This window comes from Urocitellus parryii, chromosome 4 (genome assembly GCF_045843805.1).
Source record: "Urocitellus parryii isolate mUroPar1 chromosome 4, mUroPar1.hap1, whole genome shotgun sequence".
Taxonomy (NCBI): domain Eukaryota; kingdom Metazoa; phylum Chordata; class Mammalia; order Rodentia; family Sciuridae; genus Urocitellus; species Urocitellus parryii.
Window position 1 is genome coordinate 16,456,072 of NC_135534.1, and position 12,672 is coordinate 16,468,743.

Consider the following 12,672-nt stretch of genomic DNA (forward strand, 5'->3'; position numbering starts at 1 on the left):
AGATATATAACAATGAATTTCTGTGTTGATGAATGTGAAAACTCTTCTCTAATTCTTACTTATAAAATAGTACAGCACATACCTAGAAAGAGAGTATAACAAGTTATGGCACCTCTCCCTGGGATTCTGAATCATTGATATCTGTTTAACCCATAGTGTGCCAGGAGCCATGTTCTTGTGCACAAAGGCCATATTCCTAGATATCTGCATACCTGAGCCCTGATTATGACCTTTTGCAGCCACTGTTTCCTCAAAGCTCCAGGCTGTGGTAGTGGCAAAGAGCATTTTCTCTGAGTTCAATGCAGAGTGACTGAACAACTGAAATTACTCATGATCCACTTTACTACTTTCAATTTCAAGATGTTGATTTTACATAAAATCAGAAATATCATTCATGTCCATTTTGTTATGGACCAAATATTTTTTTGAAGCATGATTATGGGCAATCCATTTATGCACCAATCACTAGAAATTCAGAAGAGAACAAAAAGGTGTATAGGCCTGTCTTTCTGCTGCCTATGGTCCAGGTTGTCATGACTACAGATCTGGGCCATATTTGGAGAAATGATGAGAGCTTACGTGGTATGCCCAAGACTTGAAGAGTTCTCACTTGCCATGTCCTTGTCCATCTCTGATGTTCTAGAATATAGTACTCTTACACTTTTCTTTACCTATTTGGACAGGGGTTCCTGAACTGTGTGTACTGGTCATTAAGAAGAACAGATGGGTTTCAGGAGCCCAGGATTCCTCCTGAAAATGCACCTAGAAAATGTTGTTTGTTGAATATTTTGTCTAACTCTGTTGAAGAGGACCTGTTATACATTTGCATCTTTCATACTTTTGAATCAATATTTCTGTAAATATAAAATTCCTCCAAAATGATTAAGTCTTTGTTTTTAAAAAAGGGAGAGTTTGCAATCTATGAGATGAAAACTGAATTTGAAGGGGACTTTTATTATTATCCTTTATATAAAGGGGTATGAAAAGAAGATTGAAGGGGGGTTGTATCATTATCCTCTATATTCTTCAGTGTTCTGAAGTGTTCTGAAGTGTTTCTGAAGAAACAGTGTTTTCTTTTTATTAGCAATAGGCATGAAATTACATAATTTATATAGTAAAAGTAGAAAAATAATGAAATAGGTTTAGCCAATATTTTTACATATATTAAATTTAATACATCTTTTTATTAAGAATGATATATTTAAAACTTTTGCATTTTTTTATAATTTTGAATCCCTAAACTGAAAGCCACAAAATACATTCCAGCTTCATCTTAGCAGGGAGAATCTCCTCTCTTAGTTAATTCTTACAATCCATTAAGCAAAAGCAAAACGTGATTTTAGTGTATCCATCACGGCTAGAAGAAAAGCACATACATAGTGTTATTATAGAGCTGATTATGGTGTAAAATTTGCATGTATCTTTAAGTGAAAGTGTCCCTGTCTGGCCCTACACCATAGCCCTAAGAAGGCTGAGTCAGTGCCTGGTCTAATTCTCCACTGTATATATCTCTGCAGAGGCTCCAATACAGCACATAATAAAGGAACACTTGATAGATAAAATTTTTGAGTTAGGTAATTAATTAATCAATATGCAGATACACAGTTGGTTCCATTTTTTTAATTAAAAAAGCAAAGTACAGAACAGAATGTACAATATTTTCTTATCTACCCAAATGTGCATATTACTCATGTATTTATAACTCTCATTGCAAATAGTTAAAAATACTCAATGAGGAAATGAAGGAACAGTTAATGATTGTCACAGCTAGAGAGGAAAGGGGAGGTGTGGGCTGGGAGGATTGGTTGGTTCTCAGTACACACCCTTGCATATCTTATTGCATCTCAGTCAGTGGCCACTACCAAACATGAGTGGAATTATTCCACTCATTTCTCAACAAGTTTCAGAGAAACTAATGTGGAAGGCAATTATAAATAAGAACCAATGAGTTGAAGTCCCACCCCACCCCATCCCCCATAAAAGAAAAGAAATTAAAAAAAAAAAAGAGGATGGAAAACCTATCCTTTTCACCCATATAATATGAAATACTCTGGACTCACATATACTATGGAACTTTCTGAGTTTTCAGGGCCACATGGCAAAGTTGGAATTGCAGCTTCATAATTTACCTTTTCATACACAGGTGTATGCACACAGATATCCTGTGGATTGTTTCTCTGAGGAACCCAGGCAAATGCCCCCGTTGTGCTTCTCATTATTTAAAATAACATTTGAGTCAATGAGATTTATTTTTCTTGCATAGAGGAGCTTTCCTTTAAACATTTGCTTATTTTGAAATCTTAAATTTCATTACACATGCATCAAATTATCATAATGTGCCTTGAATTGTTGTATAAATGTATAACAAAAATTAAAAATCAATGAAAAATAGAAAGTTTAGTTAATTATGTCTAAAAGACACATCTTGGAAACCATGTGTATATTAAGAATTTAAACTTTATCTGTGACTTGACTAAATAAATCCCCTTCAATGTTCATTCTGTGAGTTGGAGATACAGCTCAGTGGTAGAGCTCTGGCCTTTCATTTGTAAGGTTTTATCCCCAGCACCACACACACATACACACACACACACACACACAATGTGTATAGTGTAATTTCAAATTAATGTGGCTAATTCAAAGCCAAAAATCGTGATGAAACAATTCTCCACAGTAAGAGAGAGAACTTACTGCTAAGTATACACTTAATTAAACCTAAAATATCTTCTGAATAATGACCCACATCTAACTACATTTTTATCATTATTAGGTTTTATATTTTCCAAGGATCATAATTAGCTATACTTTATCTGCTTTTTTCTAGGGTTTTGGGGATACTTATATATGACTCTGGAGTCAAGATAACTCTTTCATATGAAAAATAAATTAAAAACACACTCAGATTGGTCAAGGTTACAGTAACAGTGTATATACTGATTCTTTTTTGATGGAGGAAACTTCATTCCTCTCCAAAAAGGAGAGAATCAATGCCTGGACGGTGGTTGGAACCATCTCTGCAGGTAGATGTCACTGTTTAGGACACTGGGAAGTCTTGACAATACAGTTGTCACATATGCTGTACTTTTAGTAGCCAGTGTTTCCCTCTGGAATGATTTTTCCATATTCACACAACTGACATAAAATAACTGACGTTCTGCCACTGAAGTAGGCCAATTGGCTCTGCTAGTATTTCTTAAGGTAAATGTAGGTTACAGAAATTTTATTATCCTTAACTGGAAAGAAAAAAATATCTTTTAGAAAACCAGAGACTGAGCTGGCATAGCTTTCCAGATGAAGTATCCTTGAATTCCACTGTTGGACCCTGTTTCTATTGGTTACTGTAAATCGCAATTGGCACTGATAATCTCCCTGGGCCTCACATTTCACGTGAACCCAGGTGACCAGCAGTGTACATAAGTCCATTTGCTGTAGGTGAAGTTCCTGTGTTTTCCAGGTCTATTGGGCTAATGCATAGCTCTTTAAATTTTTTTCTTTTCATTTAAACAAATACAAAAAGATATATTTATATTAAAAGCATAACTTACATTAATATTCTCTCACTTTGAAAATTTACTCAAATATAATGTGCCATTATCATGTTTGATCATTACAGTATTCTTTCTGTAAAATTTTCCCCAAGAATACTGGGTGTTCAAGACTATTATTCCTCAAATCATTTTACTTTTTTGTAGTTATTTTTGTTATGATAATTGTTTGATGATTAGATTGTCACTATTTAGATGCAAAAGTCTTCATAAATTTATTCATAGAAACTAAAGTGGGGTCAAGAGAATTTGCCTTGGACTTAGAAATCATCTATGAAATGTTTTTTTTTTTTTTTTTTTTTTTTTTTTTTTTTTTTTTTTTTTTTAAAAGACCTTATGTAAGAGACATAGAGATGAGAACAATCTCACTTGCTGAGAATAATGTCCAGTAAACTGTTTCTTAGGTGCCTCTGGATTTTTGTACTAAAATTTCTCATTTAAAAAATCTAAAAATGTTTAAAATACTCTGTCAAAGGAAAGGACAGCAGCGAATATCATCAAATTTCAATATTTTTGTTCTTATTTGTGTGAAATAACTGTAGAGCTGACATTCTGTAAGCACCTACCAAATGCTCTTCTGCTAAGAGGAGTAAGGTCTGTGCCACATCATAAAGCAGGAAGATAACATTGTTTTAGGCTTACGTTTTTTGTTTATAAAATAGAGCAACAGGAAATTCAATCCAAATATGTAAAATTTTTGTCAAATTTATCTTCTGTATTACTGTGAATTTATGATCTTAGATTCTTGACCTACTATATTTCAAGGCAGAAATCCCATAATTTGCATTATATCATATCACAAGGAAGCACAAGAGCACCTCTGCTTGATGCACAAATAACCTCATCGACAATGGAAAAGGCTCTCTCCTCAGATGGAAAGTCATGATCGTTTGAGCAGTTTAGTCAGAGCCTCTTTCACATCCTTATTCCTCAGGCTGTAGATCAAGGGGTTCAACATGGGAAACACCACAGTGTAAAAGGTAGAGACGATTTTGTCTGTGTCAAAGGTGTAGCTAGTTTGGGGGCGAGAGTAGATGTAGAGGATGGAGCCATAGTACAGGGTGACAGAGACCAGGTGGGAGGAGCAGGTGGAGAAGGCCTTGAGGCGGCCCTGGGTGGAGCGGATCCTCAGGATGGTGGCAATGATGAAGAGGTAGGAGGCCAGGATGAGCGCAATGGGGGTGATGACATTGGAACTCAGAAGAAAGTACATCAGAGACTGGTAGCCATCTGTCCTGCCACAGGCCAGCTTCACCAGGGGAAGCAAGTCACAGAAAAAGTCATCAATGATGTTGTCATTACAGAAGTCAAAGGAAAAGGTTTTCTTGGTGAGGACAGAAGAGTTAATAAAGCCACCAAGATATGAGGCTGCTGCTAAAAATACACATAGTTTCATGGGCATGACCTGAGAATAAAGCAGTGGTTTTGAGATGGCCACATAGCGGTCATAAGCCATGGCAGCCAGCAGGTAACACTCAGTATAGTCCAGCCCCGCTGAGAAGAGGAACTGAGCCAGGCAGCCAGCAAAGGAGATGCTGTTGTCTTCGGAAATGCAGATCACTAGGATCTTTGGAATGTAGACACAGGACAACCAGAGATCCAGAAAAGACAGATTTCCAATGAAAAAATACATGGGTGTGTGGAGCCTGGAGTCATTACAGATGAGCACTATGAGGGAGGTGTTTCCTGCCACAGTCAAAACGTACATGATAAGGAATACCACAAAGAGGACCAGCTGCATCATGGGGTCTCGTGTGAAGCCCAGCAGGATGAAATCTGTCACTGTGTGATTTCCCCTCTGCATGGCTTAGAATGTTTCACATTAGAAGAGTAAAGAGAATTTCACTTGAATCATTTTGCTGACAACAAAAAAAAAAAGAAATAATAAATGTGCTAAATATGTAAGAGGACATTTCTGATAATTTTAGTCTTGGAGGCAATAATCTTTGTGATCCTTTAGCATGTTTTCATTTTGTAGTTAGTTGAACAAAAATTCCAGTGACTGTGATATCTGCTTATACTATAGTCTTCCACCTGGAACCCAGGAAAGTGCTTAGTCCATATTCAGTTCTTAAAATTGGTATATATAAGTATTAATTTTCATAATAGACTCATTTATGAGTAAAATATAAGCTTGTTCTACTTTGCCTGTTGCTACTTTTCTTCTGTTAGAGACTCAGTAACCTCACATAGATAAATCCAATAATTAAGTTGATATATATTCTGATTTTAACTACATACAATAATTGCTATACTCTTCTTCCTGGAAAATACTCTCTTTACTTGATTTCCAGATCTTGTATCTATCTGTATTTATTTTCATTTTCTTGCTGCATTTTCTCAGTGTTGTTATGCTAGGTTTTGAATTTTAGAATGCTTCCAGAATCCTGGAGACCTTATCCAGTCTAATGACTTTAAATGTTCCTACTATGTAAATGAGTCTGAAAGATTTATTTCTTTATCATGTGTCCTTTCCGTATTCCCCACCATTTTGATTTAGTTACCTACTGTTACAGGATGTCTATTGGACATCACAGAAAAAAAAATATGTTATTGAGAAATTTTTTCTAATCTTACTTCTTTTAATAGAGTTTGTTCAAGCTCTCCTTACCTGTCTCTAATAGTCCTTTAAAGGATCTCCCAAGTCAATGCATTGCAGTCCACTCCCCTCACATTTCTTTTCTCTTTCCTACCTGATTCTCACCACTCCACTGCCCATTACCCAATATTCCATACATCTCACTAATGTAACTCCTTCCACTCCATTAGAAAATGCTTTCTCCATTTGCATTTGAGATAAAGCATATGATACTTTTATACATATTTCATGTTGTTTTACCTTTATTATGAGATTATATGGTTTGCTTATTTTAATTCAAATGTTTAATACAAAAGAACAATTTCATTGTGACAAAATATTTCCTACCATGGATCCATGAATACTTACAGGATTTGTGGTGAAAAAGTTGAAGGCTCCTGGATTCCACCTAACTCTTAACGTCTTTTCATTTGAATATGCTCTTACCTGAAAATATGATCATTTATAAAAACAGTAGCTAAAAATTTTGAACTCTTTATTCACATCAAGCTTTACACTGGGTGCTTCTCATGTAATATTTCACTTATTCCTCACAGCACACTTCTCTATGTTCAAATATAATGGAAATATTTTGTAGATAATCAAATTGAGATTTAGCATGTAGCTAAAAATTAACAATCATTAAGTGCTACTGCTTTCTTTTGAGACCAGATACCTCACTACCAAGCCATCTTCTTTCCTTTTGACATAAGCTGAGCACTTCTAAATGGGCTCCGTGGTCTCTCCTAAGTAGGGTTTGACACCTTAACTCAAAACCAAGAGTATAAAGCTGAGAGGTTCAGATGTTCACAGGCAAGTTCCTCACACATGTGGTCAATGAAAGTTTCCAGGCTCTGCCCAAATCATCTGCTGGAAGATCTCTGTGTCTTTATCTTAGCTCTAAGCCTGATTATGAGTCCATAAACATACTAATTTCCCCACCCTGGACAAGCACACGTACCTGATATTCACAGTCACAACCAACATAGGACCACATTGCAGATCCAGGTGACTTATTCCTGCTCAGTCTCCCCAGTGATTTGATGTCTCACGCACCTCTGGGGTTCATAGTTTAGAATGTCTCTGAAAAAGCAATTAACTGAAGAGTGAATTGACATTAGCTTGTTCAGTGGAAAAGAAGAAAAAGATTTTTAAAATTATGATTTTAACATGTTGAAAGCCTACTATTTACAAAATCTCTACCTAGGAAGATTTTTTTTAACAACTTAACCTTTATTTATTATTTATTTGTTTTTAATGTGGTGCTGAAGATTGAACCCAGTGCCTCACTTGTGCTAGGCAAATACTTTGTTCCTGAACTACAACCCAGCCCCCTAGGAAGTTTGCAATGATAAAACATCAATAAATGTTGTCAAATAACTACTATAATATGTGGTATAAATAATATCATAGTCTAGCAAATATATACAGAACAATTAATTAGCCTGCATATGAAAATTTATAAAGTATGTGCAAATAGAATTTGAGCCTAAGTCAATTTGATCATAAAGTTTGTGGTTTGTTTGCTGTATTGGGGGAAGTTCATAGAAGGATAATCTAAGAATATCTATTTGTCTGTTACTAAATTGCTTCAGAGGTGAATTTGGCTTATCCTAAGTGTCTATAAAGGTAGATTTTTTTGCAATAAACATATACTTTCACTCTTATAAAACCATGATTCAATTTTAAGGTACAAAAGCTGTCATAGTAGCTTATGTAATAATGACAATGTGATCATTTTAACCAAGGTATCACACTTGCTGAAAGTAACTTGTCAACTTTCTCCATTATTTAGCATAATATTTGTTGAGCACATCATGTGTGCTAGATGGTCTGCTGAATGCTTTAAAAGAGTCATCTCATTTTAATAGTAATAATGCTGTGAAGCAGAAGTCATTACCATTCCTATTTTACAGAACAGGCGTCTGAGATATAAAGATGGGTCTATACACACTGCTCAGGTTCACATAGGACCACATGTGGCCACTGGTAGAGCCAAGATCAAACTGTTTTTCCCAGTGCTTTCTCATCTATCCATAGCCTGCATATCTGTCTGGCATTTACTGTGTTCTAGATTCTCTGCTAGGCACTAAGGTCAATAGGAATTACTGTGGAATTACTAATTACAGGAAGGCTTTAATTTAATGAAAGAAATTGAATTTTATAAACAAATAGATGCAATAGACAATAGTAAAATTTCATTCCTGATTGCAGGAGGCTGGACAGGGTATAGACTCTGCCCCACTTCCCCAATGGAAGATTCTCCATTCCAGAGGGAGGGACTTTGTGTGTGATGGGAAGTGTTCACACAAAAGGAGGACGTTTGCTGCTGCACTTGAAGAATATGGAGACAGCTACCATGAGGTCAGAGGACATTCCTGCCAAGGGAAAATAACCTACTCCTATGAAGGGACAGAAGACAGAAATAGGGTGTAGGAAATATTGTACATTTGGCAGACCAGTCTGGGGAGAAAACACATTTATGGGACAGTAAGAATGATGTGCAAAGAGATCACAGAGGTTTTCTAATGTCAGAGTCAGAACATTCTTTGCAATACTGGCTTAACCTGGACTAGTATTAAACACTTGGAATTCCACGGTTTTTGGCAGAAGGATTGCTAGCACTGTCTATGTGAAGACCCACACTGAAGTCCTGATGATAAGTCTTGTCCAAAAACAGATGCCAATCAAACCAACAATTTAAGGAGGAATTTTAAAGAGACACAAAGATGTGACCAGAATATGAGGACAGCATAAGTACAAAGCATAGGCTGGACTTTGACCATAGATTCTTAATACAGGAATGCCCAGGGGAGATGGCTGAATAGCAGTTAATGGAACACACACACACACACACACACACACACACACACAGAGAAATCTCAATGTAGTTTAAATTTGCATTTCTCTGATTGCCAGGGATTTGGAATATTTTTCTTGTATTTGTTGGACATTTGTATTTCTTCTTTTGAGAAATGTCTGTTTTGTTCTTAGGCCCATTTATTGATTGGATTATTTAGTTTTTTTTATAATGAGTTTTTTGAGTTCTTTATATATTCTAGATAGTAATCCCCTGTTGGAGGAGAAGCTGGCAAACATTTTCTCCCATTTTGTAGGCTCCATCTTCATGCTCTTAATTGCTTCCTTTGTTTACAGGAGCTTTTTAATTTGATGCCATCCCACTTATTGAATCTTGGTTTTATTTCTTGAACTTTAAGGGTCATGTTAAGGAAGTTGGTGCCTGTTCGAATATTGCTTTTAATTTCAAATTCCACTTATTCATTGATGATCTCAGGGAAAGTGGCTGCTTTTTATATTTTTACCTTTTCTGTTGCTCCTTCATAATGTCTTGTTATTTTAAGCAATTTCTTTGTGGTTGATTTTAGATTTTCTATGACTCTTGTTATCTGCAAACAGAGACATTTCTGTTTCTTCAAACATTTTGTTTTCTCATTTGTCTTATTGAATTATCTAGGACATTCAGTTTGATGTTGGGAAAGGAAGGCGATAGGAAACACATTATCTTGGTCCCAATCTTAGCATTTGTTTTTTAACATTACCTCATTTTGATAATAACTGTTTATTTCCTTTCTTCTCCTCATTTTCCAACACTATTGCAGTTTTATGGGCCTGCTTTCTGTTTTCTGTCACATCATTGTTGTGAGTAGAGACATCCTCCTCTGACATTTACTGCTTCTCAATACTTCAGTATAAATTTAACAATGCCTTCTCAGAGATTCCTTTCTGATCACTGTGGATAACGTATGTCCTTTTCCAGAGTAAGTCCTTCTTACCGAAGCCAGTTTGATTTTCTTCATGAGAATCCAATTTTATTCATTTAGAGTTCACTGGTTTATTTCTTTTGTTTCTTTTTGTTCCATGAGAATTTATGCTATTTTAGGTTTTCTTGCCACTTTTTTTCCCCTAGAAGAATGCCCAGTAGATTGTAGACTTAAATGAATAATTACTGACTGACTGACTGAGTGACTGACTGACAGCTATTACTTGGGCCATTGATTACCACAGGCTGCATGCAGTGCATGGTCTCCAGAGATGAAGCAATAGCTGCCAGTGTAGAAACGGTCCAGCTCTTCCACAGAAGGATGAGTTACAAGACTTTAGGATCTCACTGATGCAAAAAACCCATAGTATTTCCAGGATGCCCTCAAACAGTCCAGGCCCCGCATAATGGACTTTACAAAGGCTTTTACTGTAATAACTGTATACCCTTAGAGGATACAGTGTGGTATTTTGATACATTAATGCATTGTCTACTGTTCAACTCAGGATGCCTAGGTTATCATCCTCTCAAAAGTTTACCATTTCTTTTTTTTTTTTTAAATGAAAACATGCAATATAAGGTAGTATTCTAGTTTTAAAATACCACACCTGGAACTAAATGTAAGAGCTTCATGCTAGCCTCATTTAAAAAGCACCTGATCTAGTCCTTTAAACCTGATTTGATAGCCAGAAGCTGCACAGTTTTACCAGCTCAGTGGTTATGTTGCTATGAGAGTGCCCCCATAGGTTGTTCTGCTGATGGATATTTGAAAACATTCCAGGGCCCAAGGGGGGGGGATATTCCCTGGAATCCAGAAGAGATGACACCCTGCTCTCCAAGGTATATATTCCAGGACTTCACATTAGTGCCAGGTGATTGAGCTGTACTCCAGCTTCACCACCAAATCCTCCCACTGGGCAACCAGCCCAAACAGCCTGTGAATGTGCATCTTAGTTGTTGACCACTTTGCCTCTGTCCACAATATTTTCTCCCTCTTTTTTGAAACCCCTATCTCATCTGCTCCTTTTTAAATTTTTTGATCCAAATTTCAAAGACATTTCAGGTCCCCATCCTGCACAGGCCTTTCCTCACCCCGCAGAAGGATGTGCTGTCCTTCCAGTGATCTACCATAACACTTTGCCTATGATTCTCTTTTAACACTTTTGATTTTTTTTTTCTGTGACATAGGGCAATTGCCTTTATCCCACAAACATAAACTCCATGTTCACACACACACACACTTACACACACTCACACCCCATTTTTTTTATCAAGTATTAAACATAGATTGATTGAGATATTATCAGCTGGTAGAGAAAGTAGAATTGAATCTCAGCTCCATCTCACTCTGATATTTTCACTATTAACCTCTACCACATCCATTTTTTGCCTTCAGAGCTGCTAGTTTTGCTACCAACACTTTGTTGATTAAAAGAAAACTATTGATATGAATATTGAATACTATTATAGAGAACAGTTTCATTTTGCTACCTATGGATTTCCAGTTTTTCCAACACAATTTGTTGTTGAAGACGTTATCTTTTCTCCAGTGTTATAACTGTATTTATGTGGGTTTGTCTCTGTGTCTTCTATTCTGTACTCTTGGTCTATGTCTCTTTTTTGATGCCAACACCATACTGTTTTTATTATGATGGCTCTGTAGAATAATTTAAGGTCTGATAATTTGATGTCTCCTGCTTCACTCTTCTTGCTAAGGATTTCTTTGGCTATTCTGAGACTCTTATTTTTTCCAAATGAATTTCCTGGCTGCTTTTTCTAGTTCTATGAAGAATATCATTGGAACTGCATGAAATCTGTACAATGCTTTTGGTAGCATGGCCATTTTGACAATGATAATTGTGCCTATCCAAGAGCATGGGAGATCTTTCTATCTTCTGAGAATTTTTTCAATTTCTTTCTTTAGTGTTCTATAGTTTTCATTGTAGAAGTCTTTCACCTCTTTTGTAAGATTGATTCCCAAACATTTTATTTATTTAATTTATTCTTTTAATTTTTTTCTTCTAATTGATCTGGCAAGAGATTCAAGGATGTTATTGAATAAAAGTGGTATAAGAGGGCATCCTTGTTTTGTTCCCATTTTTAGAAGCATGCTTTTAATTTTTCTCCATTTAGAATATTATTAAAATCTTTATCCTTGTTATACTTTTATTTTTATGAAAAGTTTTTAATTCATGAAAAAGAATCAGATCATTTTAAACTCAAAATGTATTGATCTACTATTTGTGCAAAGTGATAGTATGGATGTTGTATAAATAATTCTCTTTTATTGATGAGGAAACTGAAGTACAGAGATCTTAAGTAATCCATATAAAACAGTTATTTATGGGATTGGTACTAAAAGTAAGATGATTGAATTGATAACCACTTTTATCTTACCACTATAAGTTTATACAAGTATTTCTACTAACAATTCTATGGGGGAATAAAACATCTGGTGTTTATTATATCACACTGATAGAATAAATACAGCTATCCATAAATATGAATAGGTATCTTATAAATGAAGGAAAATACAAAGAAGTAATGTTTATTCAGCATTTCTATGTGGCAGATATCTTATGTAGATTTAAGTATAACTTTAAAAAAATTTTAAAATTAAGCATTTGTTATTCCCCCTTAGTGAAAGAAGAAACTGTGACTTAGATCAAGTAACTTTCCAAGAGTCACACAGCTATAACCTGAAAGTTTTCCATAGAAAGTACAACTTTTGGATGATTTTTTAACATTTTTTTATTTTATAGTTTTAT

The 12,672-nt window shown here is 35.4% G+C and overlaps 1 protein-coding gene across 1 annotated transcript; it reads right to left on the minus strand.

Moving 5' to 3' along the window:
- Positions 1 to 4,425: 4,425 nt before the first annotated feature.
- On the minus strand, positions 4,426 to 5,349 carry LOC113176039 (olfactory receptor 9G19-like). Its single transcript, XM_026380426.2, has one exon. It carries the CDS (start codon positions 5,347 to 5,349, stop codon positions 4,426 to 4,428), a length of 924 nt encoding a protein of 307 aa, XP_026236211.2.
- Between the last annotated feature and the right edge of the window lie 7,323 nt (positions 5,350 to 12,672).

Coding starts and splice junctions, on each gene's coding strand:
- LOC113176039 (XM_026380426.2), bottom strand. CDS start 5,349: ATGCAGAGGGGAAATCACACAGTGACAGATTTCATCCTGCTGGGCTTC.